This window comes from Mustelus asterias, chromosome 9 (assembly GCF_964213995.1).
Source record: "Mustelus asterias chromosome 9, sMusAst1.hap1.1, whole genome shotgun sequence".
NCBI classification, from domain to species: Eukaryota; Metazoa; Chordata; class Chondrichthyes; order Carcharhiniformes; family Triakidae; genus Mustelus; species Mustelus asterias.
In genome coordinates, this window is record NC_135809.1 from 4332398 (window position 1) to 4348887 (window position 16490).

General features: G+C 47.5%; 1 protein-coding gene across 3 annotated transcripts in view; it reads right to left on the minus strand.

Moving 5' to 3' along the window:
- Window positions 1–11024: 11024 nt before the first annotated feature.
- Window positions 11025–16490, minus strand: part of LOC144498441 (serine/threonine-protein kinase 38-like) — an 89123-nt gene continuing 83657 nt past the window's right edge. For 2 of the 3 annotated variants that reach the window (XM_078219549.1, XM_078219548.1), the window contains exons 13-14: window positions 13450–13541; window positions 11025–12581 (exon numbers count right to left, since the gene is read on the minus strand). In XM_078219549.1, the coding sequence (XP_078075675.1) occupies window positions 12454–12581; window positions 13450–13541 (220 nt within the window). In that variant the 3' untranslated portion in view covers window positions 11025–12453. The remainder of the gene's footprint in view (window positions 12582–13449; window positions 13542–16490) is intronic. The other variant, XM_078219547.1, reaches the window with a different exon arrangement.

Genomic DNA, 16490 nt, shown 5'->3' on the forward strand with positions numbered 1-16490 from the left:
TGTGTGGAGTTTGCACATTCTCCTTGTGTCTGCGTGGGTTTCCTCCGGGTGCTCCAGTTTGCTCCCACAGTCTAAAGATCTGCGGGTTAGGTTGATTGGCCAAGCTAAAAATTGCCCCTTAGTGTCCTGAGATGTGTGGGTTAGAGTGATTAGCGGGTAAATATGTAGGGAAACGGGGGTAGGGCCTGGGTGGGATTGTGGTTGGTGCAGACTCGATGGGCCAAATGGTCTCTTTCTGCACTGTAGGGTTTCTATGATTCAAACCGTAAAATCCGGTCCGAGGTCAACGGGCATCCCCTATGGTCTGCTCCTCACCCACTACGCTTCCCGTGGCGGATGGGGTGGTAAAGTTCTGATTTTAGCCAAATGTGTGAGTCTGATCTCTGGCATAATCCACAACAGAAGAAGCAATCAGGTGTGCTCACCAAGCTGGGCATCGCTCTGGTGTCCCCGGAGGAATCTGGGATTGCCAGGCTGTATAAATGGGGGGAGTAACCACATTAAAGGCGCTCTAAAGTGGTTCTTTGCTCTCCATTCTAACCAATGACAATGGGTTTGTCCTAAGCAGCCTCTTTGGAAGCCGACACTGCTTTACTGCTCTTTGGTTCACTGGCTAATGTTTGCTAATTTAATTCAGTGCCGCTGTTTAAACAATGAAGGTAGCTTGGTAGTTGTTATTGGGACTAGTAAACCAAAGGACTGATCCAATAATCTCAATTTGTATGAGTTCCAATGCCACCATTGCTGTTTTGGGAATTCAAATTTATATTCAACAAAATTTGGAATTTCAGTAAAATGGGTCATGAAGTTGTTGCATCATTCAGAAAACCCAAACACATTCACTGATGTTCCTTCACTGTTGCCTTTCACCTAATCTGGGCCTATATGTGACGATGTTGACTTACTGACGTAGTGAGCCATTCAGTTGTATCAAATGAGGGTATGAAGAAGACCCACACCTTCCAAAGGACAAGTAGGGGATGGGTGGCACAGTGGTTAGTGCTGCTGTCTCACAGCGCCAGGGACCTGGGTTCGAATCCAGCATTGGGTGACTGGAGTTTGTGTTCTCTCCCCATGCCTGTGTGGGTCTCCTCTGGGTGCTCTGGTTTCCTCCCACACTCCAAAGATGTGTGGGTTAGGTTGATTGATCATGCTAAATTGCCCCTTTTAGTGTTTCAGGATGTGTAAATTAGGAGGATTGGCAGGATAAATACGTGGGGTTACGGGGTTAAGATCTGTGTGGGCTGCTCTGTTGGCGAGTCGGTGCAGACCCGACGAGCCGAATGACCTGCTTCTGCACTGTCGGGATTCTATTTTCAGCAGGGGAACCGATTGAGGAGATGTAGAAGAAAAGTTATTTTCTTGTGTGCTGGAGTGCCAGCCTGGATTATGTGTTTACAGAAAGTGGGAGTGTTCTGTATCTGAGCCACACAGTGCTGTCAGCTTCATTGCTAATTTTAAACTTGATACTGATTTTACAGATAAACATGAGACCGCAGCTTGGGTGATGTAGGGAAAGAACACATGTGCCATGTTAGTGAAAGAGCCATTCTTACCCAATCCAATAACAACAACCTGTATAACCTCAAAGGTGCTTTCTAATGTCCCAATGTGGTTGTGAGGAATGGAGGCCAACATTTGACACAGAGTCACATTAGAAAATATGAAGGCCAATAACCAAAAGCTTGGTGGTCGTCACATTTTACAGGAGAGGGGGAGAGAGAGGAAAGGAGTGTTGAGGAAGGAGTTCAAGGCACGGCTGCCAATGGTGGAGTAATAAACACCAGGGATTCTCCAGAACAGAATTGGAGCAGTGCAGAGATCATGGAGAGGGGAGGGGGAGGGGGGGGGGGGGGGTGGTGGCTAGTGCAGCTGCGGCTAGAGGGGATTACAGACATGGGGAGGGATGAAACCATTAGAGAGATTTGACAGTGATGAGAATTTTAATATCAGGGTGGGTAGCCAGGGTAGGTTTGTGTGCATAGAGTTTACGGATGAACAGGACTTGGTGTGAGTTAGGATGTGGGCACAAGAATTTTGGAACACCTCAAGTTTAGGGATGGCGGGCTGGACAGGAGCTCATTGGATCAAGTCGACAGGTCGCAAAGGCACAGGTTAGGGTTTCAGCAGCAGATCAGCTGAGGCAGGAGTGTCAGGAGATGTTAGCTAAGTGAAAATAGGAAGTTTTAGTGACCAATGTGTGGTCAGCAGATCATCTTGGGGTCAAATATGATGCCAAGAGAGAGATCCAGTCAGTGAGGAACAACATCCAGAGGGAGATTAGTGGTACAGAACTAAAAATACATTTTCTGTCAAAGTTTTTCATTTTGCACTCATCAGGACATTTGCAAGAAAATGCCACTGTCAAGGGAAACAACATACTTATATATTGTGAAGAAAATGCTGATTGGTTGGACTCTGGTGGAGATTTTGCCATGGAGAATGCAACAGTTGATGGTGGCTACTGTTGACTGCCGAGCATTGTTTGAAATTTAAACCAGGCAGCTTGGCTCTGATTGGTCAAGACATTGTCCTGAGGAAAGAACCAGCGAATGGCTGTCACTTATTTTGTGTGGCTGAAACAGATGGAATGTGTGTGCATGTTCTTTCTGTCTGCAAAGAACAGGGCCTTGTGTAGCCATATATGTAGCTGCCAGAACATGCAAATGTGTCTGCTGAACATGTGATGGAAAAACCGGAAATGTAATTACAAAGCTGCCGAGTGTGCAGGAGAGGAGAGGCAGTGTTAAGTGTGGAAGAAGCAGCCAGTGTGGCGTCCAGCGGTTTCCCACTGCCACCTTTGGCATATCTCTCCTCTCGACCAGCCTGTTTCTCATCCACTCGTTTATATTTATTTTCTGTTGTTTGGCAACAGCGTCACAATTCAGGCAGAGCTGCATGTTTTTTGGGGGATTTTTCTTTTTTTGTCAGGTGCATTCAAATCCGATGGCTTCATACGTCGGTTCAATGCACCCGAGTTTTTGATTTGATTTTGATTTGATTTGATTTATTATTGTCACATGTATTAACATACAGTGAAAAGTATTGTTTCTTGCGCGCTATGCAGACAAAACATACCATTCATAGAGAAGGAAATGAGAGAGTGCAGAATGTAGTGTTACAGTCATAGCTAGGGTGTAGAGAAAGATCAACTTAATGCGAGGTAGGTCCATTCAAAAGTCTGACAGCAGCAGGGAAGAAGATATTCTTGAGTCGGTTGGTACGTGACCTCAGACTTTTGTATCTTTTTCCCGACGGAAGAAGGTGGAAGAGAGAATGTCCGGGGTGGATGGGGCCCTTAATTATGCTGGCTGCTTTGCCGAGGCAGCGGGAAGTGTAGACAGAGTCAATGGATGGGAGGCTGGTTTGCGTGATGGATTGGGCTACATTCACGACCTTTTGTAGTTCCTTACGGTCTTGGGCAGAGCACCTGTCTCTATTTTTTGATATTTAGCAAGATTTGTGTCATCTTAATCACCTCAATCTCTCAGTTCCTGTCCTATCTTTCTCTTCTCTCCACTTTCCTGCCGAGTAAAATTGTTATCAACTGACTGACTTCCTTTACCAACTCTCCACGCACTGACGCTGTGTGAGAGAGAGAGCCGGTATTGCTGCATGACCGTGCTCACGTATGTTTTCCAAGACCTCTACGTGGGTTCATGATTTCATGTTTTTTGTTCTGCCCATGGATGGGACTAAGTTCAGAATTGCCCGAGTCTGCCTGAAAGCTTGGGGTTGTAACAAGGCCACACTGCAATCCAAACTGACAATCTTGTATTAGTTGGCAGTGTAATTATTAGCACACTGAGGATTATTTAGCAAATGTTGTCCAATTGCAAAATCACATCTAATGTTGGACATTGTGTTTTGAGCTTTGCAAGTACAGACTGCTGGGGTACGGTCTGTACCTTGGCCACTGTGAACAGTAGCTGAAACATGCTGTTTGGTATGATCCACCAGTCGTTGGGACATACGGTCCACAAACCCAGCATCACACGGGTGCTGACATTCATACACCACATTACTCATTTGTGTGATCGGCTTGACAGCAGCATCCTGTTGGTGGAGAGTGCCACTCATGTTGCTACTGCACAGTCGCAATGTGAAAGGGGGTGGTGATGGCCTAGAGGTAATATTGCTGGACTATTAATCCAGAAACCCAGCTGATGTTCTGGGGACCTGGGTTTGAATCCCATCACGGCAGATGGTGGAATTTGAATTTTTTAAAAATCTGGAATTAAGCATCTACTGATGACCATGAAACCATTGTCGGAAAAACCCATCTGGTTTACTCATGTCCTTTAGAGAAGGAAATCTGCCGTCCTTACCCGGCCTGGCCTACATGTGACTCCAGAGCCTCAACAATGTGGTTGGCTTTCAACTGCCCCCTGAAATGGCCAAGCGAGACACTAAGTTCAAGGGCAATTAAGAATGGGCAACGAATGCTGGCCAGGCAGTGACACTCACATCCCAGGAATGAATAAAAAAACCAGCTGGCTTTACCCATTGCTGACATGTTTGAGATACCTGGTTCTGCCAGGGTAAGGTGAGGACACTGTCCAGGACCAAAAGTGACAGCCTTAGGCCCGTTGATGAGATTGTGTGATACACAGTGAACAATGATCTGATCAGAGTAATCATTACCTCACAGGATGCCTTTGATGCCGTTCTACTTCAGCATCAAGCTTGGGTGGTGAACAAGTGGCTTGGATCGTATTTACGAGATTGCCGGTAAGGCCACTCTTATAGCACATGGAACTGCAAGAATCCTGAGTGCTGTTGGAGCTGTACTCATCCAGTCAAGTGGAGAGTATTCCATCGTACTCCTGATTTGTGCCTTATAGATGGTGGACAGGCTTTGGGGAGTCAGGAGTTGAATTACTTGCTGCAGGATTCCCAGCCTCTGACCTGCTCTTGTAACCAGAGTATTTCTATGGCTGGTCCAGTTCAGTTTCTGGTCAACAGTTGTTCAGATCTTGCTGCATTTGAACATGGACCGCTTCAGTATCTGAGGAGTCGTGAATGGTGCTGAACATTGTGCAAACATCCCCACTTCTGACCTTATGATGGAGGGAAGGTCATAGAGTTATAGAGGTTTACAGCACGGAAACAGGCCCTTCGGCCCTACTTGTCTGTGCCGCCTTTTTTTTTTAAAACCCCTAAGCTGATCCCAATTGCCCGCATTTGGCCCATGTCCCTCTATACACATCGTACCCATGTAACTGTTCAAATGCTTTTTAAAAGACAAAATTGTACCCGCTTCTTCTACTACCTCTGGCAGCTTGTTCCAGACAACTCACCACCATCTGAATGAAAAAATTGCCCCTCTGGACCCTTTTGTATCTCTCCCCTCTCACCTTAAACCCATGCCCTCTAGTTTTAGACTCCCCTACCTTTGGGAAAAGATATTGACTATCTAGCTGGTCATTGATGAAGCAGCTGAAGATGGTTGGGGTCTAGGACACTGACCCTGAGGGACTCCTGCAGAGATGCCCTGGAACTGAGATGATTGACCTCCAATCACCACAACCATCTTATGTACCAGGTATGACTCCAACCAGCGGAGAGTTTTTCCCTTGATTCCCATTGACTCCAGTTTTGTTAGGGCTCCTTGATGCCACACTCGGTCGAATGCGGCCTTGATGTCAAGGGCTCACCTCTAGAATTCAGCTCTTTTGTCCATGTTTGAACCAAGGCTGTAATGAAGACAGGAGTTGAGTGACCCTGGCGAAACACAAACTGGACGTCTCTGAGCAGGTTATTGCTGAGCAGGTGCTGCTTGATAGCACTGTTGATGACCCCTTCCAACACTTTACTGATGATCGAGAGTAGCAGTAATTGGCTGGGTTGGATTTGTTCTGTTCCTTGTGTACAGGACATACCTGAGCAATTTTCCACATTGCCGGGTAGATGCCAGTTTTGTAGCTGTCCTGGAACAGCTTGGCCAGTAACGTGTTTACAGACCACATTTCTTGGTAGGTTCCTTTGACTTCTTGAACCGCTGCAGTCCATGCGGTGTAGGTACACCCACAGTGCTGTTAGGGAGGAAGGTCCAGGATTTTGACTCAGCGACAGTGAAGGAACGGCGATATATTTCCAAGTCAGGATGGTGAGTGACTTGGAGGGGAACCTGTAGGTGGTGGCGTTCCCAGGCATCTGCTGCCCTTGTCCCTCCAGACGGTAGTAGTCATGGGTTTGGAAGGTTATTGAATTAAAACTCTCTCATTTGCTGTAGGCCGAATTTGATCTTTTAAGGCTTGAAGCAGGTTCGAGCCGAGCCCAAAATTCAGTCGAAAGCAAAATTTTGTGGATGTTGAAGATCTGGAATGGAAATTAAAAAATGCTGGAGACATTCACCGGGTTGGGCAAGGTGTGTGGAACATGAACAATTCAAGCTGATGACCTCTCATCAGAACAAGATCCACAAGAAATGAGCAAAGGAGGCAGGGGAAGGAGGTGGGAGCGGGGAGAGAGCCAAAGGATCAGATGTTATCTTCATTCCTGGGATGTGGGCATCGCTGGCTAGACCAGCATTTATTGCCCATCCCTAGTTACCCTGGAGAAGGTGGTGGTGAGCTGTCACCTTGAACCGCTGCAGTCTGTGTGGTGTAGGTACACCAATGGTGCTGATACAGGTTTCCTCCCCTGAAGGCTTTGCGTCAAACAGGTGGGTTTTAATGATAATCCAACAGTTTTATGACTTGTTAACAAGATAAGCATTTTACTCCAGATTTATTAATGAGTTGTATTTAAACACCTGCAGCTACGGTGGAGCGATTCGAACTCTTGTTGCTGGAATATTTCCTCTAGGTTACCCGTTCAGTAAACCTACCCCAATGCTATCGTGCCCACACGTTAAAATCACCAATAAATCCATTCGGGAATTCAGGAAAAACTTCCTTATCCTGAGAGTGGAGAGAATGAGGAACTCATCACCACAGTGAGTGGTTGGGGAGATATGAGGGACGGAGGGATGGACAGAGGCATTTTAAGGGAAAGGTATAAAAATATGCAAGGGGGAAAGGAACAGAATGGGGTGAGGTGAAGAGAGAGTGGGAGGAGATTCATGTGGAGAATAAACACCAGCATGGGCCAGTTGGGCCAAATGGCCTGTTTCTCTGCTGGAAATTTCATGTATTAGAGTCGGAGGTTTACAGCATGGAAACAGGCCCTTCGGCCCAACTTGTCCATGCCATCCTTTTTTTTAAAAAACCACTTAGCTATTTCCAATTGCCCACGTTTGGCCCATATCCCTCTATACCCATCGTACCCATGTAACTGTCTAAATGCTTTTTAAAAGACAAAATTGTACCCGCCTCTACTACTATCACTGGCAGCTTGTTCCAGACACTCACCACCCTCTGTGAAAAAATTGCCCCTCTGGACCCTTTGTACACAAGAACATAAGAAATAGGAGCAGGAGTGGGCCATCTAGCCCCTCGAGCCTGCCCCGCCATTCAATAAGATCATGGCTGATCTGACGTGGATCAGTACCACTTACCCGCCTGATCCCCATAACCCCTAATTCCCTTACCGATCAGGAATCCATCCATCCGCGCTTTAAACATATTCAGCGAGGTAGCCTCCACCACCTCAGTGGGCAGAGAATTCCAGAGATTCACCACCCTCTGGGAGAAGAAGTTCCTCCTCAACTCTGTCCTAAACTGACCCCCCTTTATTTTGAGGCTGTGTCCTCTAGTTTTAACTTCCTTACTAAGTGGAAAGAATCTCTCCGCCTCCACCCTATCCAGCCCCCGCATTATCTTATAAGTCTCCATAAGATCCCCCCTCATCCTTCTAAACTCCAACGAGTACAAACCCAATCTCCTCAGCCTCTCCTCATAATCCAAACCCCTCATCTCCGGTATCAACCAGGTGAACCTTCTCTGCACTCCCTCCAATGCCAATATATCCTTCCTCATATAAGGGGACCAATACTGCACACAGTATTCCAGCTGCGGCCTCACCAATGCCCTGTACAGGTGCATCAAGACATCCCTGCTTTTATATTCTATCCCCTCTCACCTTAAACCTATGCCCTCTAGCTTTAGACTCCCCTACCTTTGGGAAAAGATATTGATTATCTCGCTGATCTGTGCCCCTCATTATTTTATAGACCCCTATAAGGTCACCCCTCAGCCTCCTACGCACAAGGGAAAAAAGTCCCAGTCTATTCAGCCTCCCCTTATAACTCAAACCATCAAGCCCCGGTAGCATCCTAGTAAATCTTTTCTGCACTCTTTCTAGTTTAATAATATCTTTATTGATAGAAACAACTTTGACGTTTTTACAAGAATGAAAGAAATTGAAAAGCGGAAACTTTCTACAACTGCAGTCGATTTGAAAGGCGGGTTTTACACTGGCAGCAAGTTTAGTATCTCCCACTCAATGCATCATTCCAAAACTAGACTAACATTGACCTCTACTGGTGCCAAGGAATAACTGCAACTTCCTCGGGAATTCGGAGATAATTTGGTAACAATTACAGATCACAGGGGCTTCCAGGTTAACCCTTTAATAACTTCAGTGATGTTTCTGCAGAGTGAGGTTGGCAAAGCACAATAATGGAGCGAGTTAATCCACATTTATAATTCCCAGAGTCACCAACTCCAGGTGGACACATTCCTGGAAGTCTTCTCACCAGATATCCCACAACCAATCATCACATCCCGTGCCAGGGCTCATCCCCAACCTCCCTATGGCCATTTGGGAAGCAAAGAGACTCTTCCACTCCTCATTGGATTCATTATTTATTCCTGCATGGAATGCCGGCGTCACTGGCTGGGCCAGCATTTGTTGCCCATTCCCGATTGCCCCTTGAACCGAGTGTCGCGCTCGGCCATTTCAGAGGAGCAGTTAATAGTCAACCACATTGCTGTGGGTCTGGAGTCACGTGTCGGCCAGACCGGGTACAAAGTCAGAATTTGGAGTGTCAGTAGCCCGGACGCTTCGATATATAGCAGTCACAGGCATTCAGCCTTGGATCTTCAGGTAAGCGTTCTCCAAGGCGGCCTTCACAACACACGACAGCGCAGAGTCGCTGAGCTGAAACTGATAGCCAAGTTCCGCACACATGAGGACGGCCTAAACCGGGATGTTGGATTTATGTCACATTATCAGTAACCCCCACAGCTTACCCCCTGGACTTGCAGAATCTCACTAGCTGTTCTGTCTGGAGACAATACACATCTCTTTAACCTGTGTTTAATGCTCCCTCCACCCACATTGTCTGTACCTTTAAGACCTGGCTGGCTGTAGGGATTCGCATTCTAATTAGTATTCTGTAACTTGATTTCTGTGTCTCTGTGCACTGTTTGAGAGCAGATTTCCACTCCATCTGACGAAAGAGCAGCGCTCCGAAAGCTTATGGTATTTGCTACCAAATAAACCTGTTGGACTTTAACCTGGTGTTGTGAGACTTCTTGCTTCGATATATACACAGGTGAGACTGCCCGATTGGGCAGGCAATCATTACCTCAATCAGGGAGCTCGTACTCCAAGAGGCCAACCTCAAGGGCCACGTTGAGGTCATGACATCAGTGGTCGCAATCACCGAATCCATAATCCATCATGGAAATGGACCTTCAGATTAAATTGTAAATATTGGGGGTGGAGAGCGTGAGAAAGCTGGGACGAGCGTTCGGGGACGAGCGAGAACGGGGGCGAGAGAGAGGAAGAGAGATGAGGGGGGGTGGAAGAAGGGAGAGAGATGAGGGGGGGGTGGAAGGAGGGAGAGAGATGGGGGGGAGAGTGAGGTGACAAGGTGGCAGAATGTGAGCGAGAGGGTTGTACTTGATTAAATCGACTCAAATAATATAAAACACAAAAATGTAAGAAAATGGCTTTATTAATTTTTTTTTAATGTACAACATTTCAATAAAGAACATTCCTAAAATTGATCTGTACGATCCAAGGAACAAAGCTATCCTTGGAAACTAAACTTCATATCAAACATTAGGATCTTTGGTTTTTAAAAATAATAAAATCAGGAAGTCTGCTGGGTGAGAGTCTGGCACAATGTCACAACAATAACTGAAGCTACTGCATCTAAAGGCCTTGGCAGCAAGACTCCTACGGGCTAAACACACACACACACACACACACACACACACACACACACACACACAGACACAGACACAGACAGAGGGACACACACACACAAACACACAGGGACACACACACACACACAGGGACACACACACACACACACACAGGGACACACACACACACACACACAGGGACACACACACACACACAGGGACACACACACACACACAGGGACACACACACACACAGGGACACACACACACACAGGGACACACACACACAGGGACACACACACACAGGGACACACACACACACACACACACACAGGGACACACACACACACACACGGACACACACACAGGGACACACACACAGGGACACACACACAGGGACACACACACAGGGACACACACACAGGGACACACACACACACACAGGGACACACACACACACACAGGGACACACACACACACACAGGGACACACACACACACACACAGGGACACACACACACACACAGGGACACACACACACACACACAGGGACACACACACACACACAGGGACACACACACACACACACAGGGACACACACACACACACACACACACACACACAGGGACACACACACACACACACACAGGGACACACACACACACAGGGACACACACACACACAGGGACACACACACACACAGGGACACACACACACACACACACACACGGGGGGGGAACACACACACAGGGACACACACACACACACAGGGACACACACACACACACACACACACACAGGGACACACACACACACACACACACACAGGGACACACGCACACACACAGGGACACACACACACACACACACACACAGGGACACACACACACAGGGACACACACACACAGGGACACACACACACACAGGGACACACACACACAGGGACACACACACAGGGACACACGGGGGGGGTGGGGGGGGACACAGGGGGGGGGAGGGGACACAGCACCACAACAAGAAAACTAGAAATCTTACACTGTTCATCACACTCACCAGCACCGCACCCTCCCTCACTCTACACCCGGTCTCAAACCGCACCCTCAACAACACCACCCGCACCCTCCCTCACACCGCCCCCTCAGTGAGGATTCTTTCGCAGGTTATTCGGTCTCTGGGTTGTTACACGAGGAACTGGAAATGTGAAGGTGCTGTGTGCTCCTCAAGGTGCAGCTTCCCTGGGGTGATTACACAACATGGCAGTGGGAGAGTTTAGTGTTGGGCTCACTGGAACTCGCTGCTCAGTGCACAGAGAGAGACAGAGGAGAGGACTGGTTACTAAATTCAATGTTTTAGGGATGTCGCTTTGCTGAAGACTGGGGGAGGAAAAAGAGAAACAGACCTGCATTTCTATAGCACCTTTCAGCACCTCCAAAAGCTTGTAACAGCCAATGAAGCTACGGTTATAAAGCGGGAAACAGGCTGCACACAGCAGCGTCATAAATGACCAGAACATCTGCTTTTAGGTAATGATAAATATTGGCCCCAGGACACTCTGAATAACAGCACTGCCCTTCTCAAAATAACACCGTGGGATATTATACGTCTACCTGGGAGGGCAGACCTTGTCTCACACCTTATCCAAAAGTGGACACCTCTGACAGTGCAGCAGTCCCTCAGAGGGGAAGGTCAACAAGGGTTGTATGTCCCAGGAACGGGGCATGAACCATGACCATTGGATGTGGGCACAGTAAGAAGTCTCAAACACCAGGTTAAAGTCCAACAGGCTTATTTGGTAGCACGAGCTTTCAGAGCGTTGCCCCTTCGCCAGGTGAGCCCTGGTAAGGAGCGGCGCTCCGAAAGCTCGTGCTACCAAATAAACCTGTTGGACTTTAATCTGGTGTTTGAGAGACTTCTTACTGTGCCCACCCCAGTCCAACGCCGGCATCTCCACATCATTGGATGTGAGTGTTGTGGCTGAGGGCGAATGTTAATAATGGGGGGGGGATTGGGGAGGGGTTCCTTACTGATGCACAGACTAGATACTTGGTCACAATCTCAGTGTGTGTGCGCAAGGTGCCACGTCCCGAACTCACTGTCTGTTAGCCATCTGTTCACATTCACTCTCACACACGGACAAACCCTCAGTTTGTTGCAATGAATCCCAACACACATCTTAAATTAACACATCCAATAGACAAACAGGCACCAGCCGCTGGTTCTCACCCATCACTGAAGGGGAGAACCGAGGGACGGATTTTAACTCTGTTAAACAAAGTTTAAATAGAAATAATTTCAGTTGCAGGAAATCCTAATCCGGCAGAATTTCTGTTGCGGAGATCCTGGATGTGAGGCAGAGAGTCTTCAGGCAGGAGAAGCACGGGGTTGGTGTAACTGTCTGGCAGCTCCTGTCTTATTCACAACTTGCCCGTTTTCATGTAGGATGGGATAGTTCCTCGAGCCGTCAGACCCTCAAACCTCTTGTAGGTATAGTTAATAAAAACCCAGTCTTTCGATTTATAATCGGGCTCCGTCATGTTGGGCGCTGATGGAGGAAAGAACAAAAACGTTGCTTGTTTGAACTCAACGGAAAACTTCCCTCCAACACTTCATAGGACGAGAGAATGGTTACAGCACAGGAGGCGGCTATTCGGCCCATCGTGTCTATGCCAGCTCCCTCAGAGTTTCTCTGCCAGTCCCACTCTCCCACCCTTTCCCTGTCCCAACGGAAGATGTAACAAGTTAGGAACAACAAAGGATTGTAGAGGAGTTACTTAATTTTTAACTAGATACAGACTGCCCACAGAAATCCAATCAGATCAAGGATCCAATTTTACATCAAAGTTATTCAGGGAAGTTGTGGATAGCTTAGGAGTAAAACAATTTAAATCAACTGCTTACCATCCAGAATCGCAAGCGTTAGAGCAGTAGCATCAAACTTTAAAGACATTGTTGAGGGTTTATACTCAAGATTATCCAGAGGATTGGGATAAAGGAATTCCATTTGTACTTTTTGAAATTGGGGTGTACCTAGTGAATCAACTAAATTCAATCCATCGGAATTGATTTTTGGTCATGAGGTAAGAGGACCGATTAAATTGAACAAAGAAATTGGTGAGTCAGCGTTGAGACTACATTATTGAATTAAAATGTTATCAAAGATTTGTCGTTTTGTTCGTGGGGAGAAAGTTTTAGTATTATTACCAGTGGTAAGTGAACTTCAAAAGCAAGGTTTAGGGGCCTTATCAAATTGAGTGAGGTGAATTATTTGATAAGAACACCAGAGCGAGGGGAAACACACAGTGTCATGTCAATATGCTTAAAAGGAATTTTGAAAGGTTCCTTTCTCATCCTTAGGATGTCCCAAAATTCTGCACAGCCAATGAGCAGGCTAAAGTTTAATTCCTGCGTACCTGGCTGCAAGATGTCCGATTCAGGAAATTCATCAAAATTTGAAGTGTCATCGATGCTCCTTATTTCGATTGCGATAGCTGCAGGCCGCTCCCTGTTAGAGCAAACGATGCCAGTCTCATTAATCATCAAATTTCTGTTCCAACTCCTCTCTAAAGAAAAGCAACTTGCAATCATATAGCGCCCTTAATGCAGTGAAATGTCCCAGGAGTGATTATCAAATGGAATTTAACATTCAGCCATGTGAGGAGATATTAGGAGAGGTGACCAAAAGCTTGATCAGTGAGCTGGGACGGCAAGGTGGTTAGCATTGCTGCCTCATTGGCTATGCTAGATTGACCCTAGTGTCAGGGATATTAGTAGGGTAAATATGTGGAGTTACAGGAATAGGGCCTGAGTGGGATTGTGGTCGGTACAGACTTGATGGCCGAATGGCCTCCTTCTGCACTGTAGGGATTCTATGAGACCATTTGGCCCATCGAGTCCGCACCAACCCTTCGAAAGAGCATCTTGCCCAGGCCCTATCCCCAGAACCTCACATATTTACTCCACTAATTTCGCAAACCAATATAACTTGTGACACTAAGGGGCAATTTAACATGGTCAATCCATCTAACCCACACGTATTTGGAGTGTGGGGGAAAACCGGAGCACCCGGAGGAAACCCACGCAAACACGGAGAACGTGCAAACTCCACACAAACAGTGATTCAAGGCTGGAATCGAATCCGGGTCCCTGGCGCTGTGAGGCAGCAGTGCCCAGTGAGGCAGCTGTGCGCTGGGGGGCAGCGGTGCGCCGGGGGGGGGGGGGGGGGGGGGGGGGGCAGCGGTGCGCTGTGGCCATGGATCGATTTGAACGCAAGGATAACAATTTTAAATTTTTTAACAACTTGCATTTTTATAATGTCTTTATTGCAGTAAACACTTTCACTCAGAGGGTGGTGGGAATTCAGTGGGAAGTAGTGGAGGCCAGAAACCTTACAAGCTTTACAAAATATTTGGATGAGCACTTGAAGCATTGTAACATTCAAGGATATGGGATAAGTGCAGGAAAATGGGATGAGCGTACCTTTAGTGGCAGATATTGTCAGTGCAGACTCGATGGGCTGAAGGGCCTTTCCTGCGCTGTACTTTGACTCTATCATAGAATCATAGAAACCCTACAATATAGAAAGAGACCATTCGGCCCATCGAGTCTGCACCGACCACAATCCCACCCAGGCCCTACCCCCATATCCCTACATATTTTACCCGCTAATCCCTCTAACCTACGCATCTCAGGACACTAAGGGGCAATTTTTAGCATGGCCAATCAACCCAACCCGCACATCTTTGGACTGTGGGAGGAAACCGGAGCACCCGGAGGAAACCCACGCAGACACGGGGAGGATGTGCAAACTCCACACAGTGACCCGAGCCGGGAATCGAACCCGGGTCCCTGGAGCTGTGAAGCAGCAGTGCTAACCACTGTGCTACCGTGCCGCCCCATCTCTATGAGGGGAATTGACTATGAGAGAGATCTATGAGGGGAATTTTCCCGTCCCACCCGCCATGGGAATTGTAACAGGCCGCGCGGGGGGGGGGGGGGGGGGGTGACCTCGGGCTGAATTTTCCGGTTTTGGGGCAAGCACGGTCGGAAAATCCCACCCTATGACTCTAACTAACTCAACCCTGGAACGCTGAGATAACACGGACACCTAGATCAGACTCCTATTTATTGACTACAGCTCAGCCTTCAACACCATTATCCCGACACAATTCATCTCCAAGCTCCATGGCCTGGGCCTCGGCTCCTCCCTCTGTGACTGGATCCTGAACTTCCTAACTCACAGACCACAATCAGCAAGGATAGGCAACAACACCACCTCCACGATCATCCTCAACACCGGTGCCCCACAAGGCTGTGTTCTCAGCCCCCTACTATACTCCTTATACACCTATGACTGTGTGGCCAAATTCCCCTCCAATTCGATTTTCAAGTTTGCTAACGACACCACCACAGTGGGTCAGATCTCAAAAGAATGACGAAACAGAGTACAGGAATGGGATAGGGAATCTGGTGAACAGGTGCGGCAACAATAATCTCCCCCTCAATGTCAACAAAACAAAGGAGATTGTCATCGGCTTCAGGAAGCGTAATGGAGAACATGCCCCTGTCTACATCAATGGGGTGAAGTAGAAATGGTCGAGAGCTTCATGTTTTTAGGTGTCCAGATCTCCAACAACCTGTCCTGGTCCCCCCCATGTCGACACTACAGTTAAGAAAGCCCACCAATGCCTCTATTTTCCAAGAAGACTAAAGAAATTTGGAATGTCAGCTACGACTCTCACCAACTTTTACAGATGCACCATAGAAAGCATTCTTTCTGGTTGTATCACAGCTTGGTCTGGCTCCTGCTCTGCCCAAGACCGCAAGAAACTACAAAGGGTTGTGAATGTAGCCCAATCCATCTGCAAACCAGCCTCCCATCCACTGACTGTCTACATTTCCCGCTGCCTCAGCAAAGCAGCCAGCATAATTAAAGGACCCTATGCACCCTGGACATTCTCTCTTCCACCTTCTTCCTTCGGGAAAAAGATACAAAAGTCTGAGGTCACGTACCAACCGACTCGAGAACAGCTTCTTCCCTGCTGCTGTCAGACTTTTGAATGGACCTACCTTGCATTAAGTTGATCTTTCTCTACACCCTAGCTATGACTGTAACACTACATTCTGCACAGTCTCCTTTCCTTCTCTATGAATGCTTTGAATCATAGAATCCCCACAGTACATAAAGAGGCCATTCAGCCTATCGAGTCTGCACCCACCACAATCCCACCCAGGCCCTACCCCCATATCCCTACATATTTTACCCACTAATCCCTCTAACCTAAGCATCTCAGGATACTAAGGGGCAATTTTAGCATGGCCAATCAACCTAACCCGCACATCTTTGGACTGTGGGAGGAAACCGGAGCACCCGGAGGAAACCCACGCAGACACAAGGAGAATGTGCAAACTCCACACAGACAGTGACCCAAGCCGGGAATCGAACCCAGGTCAC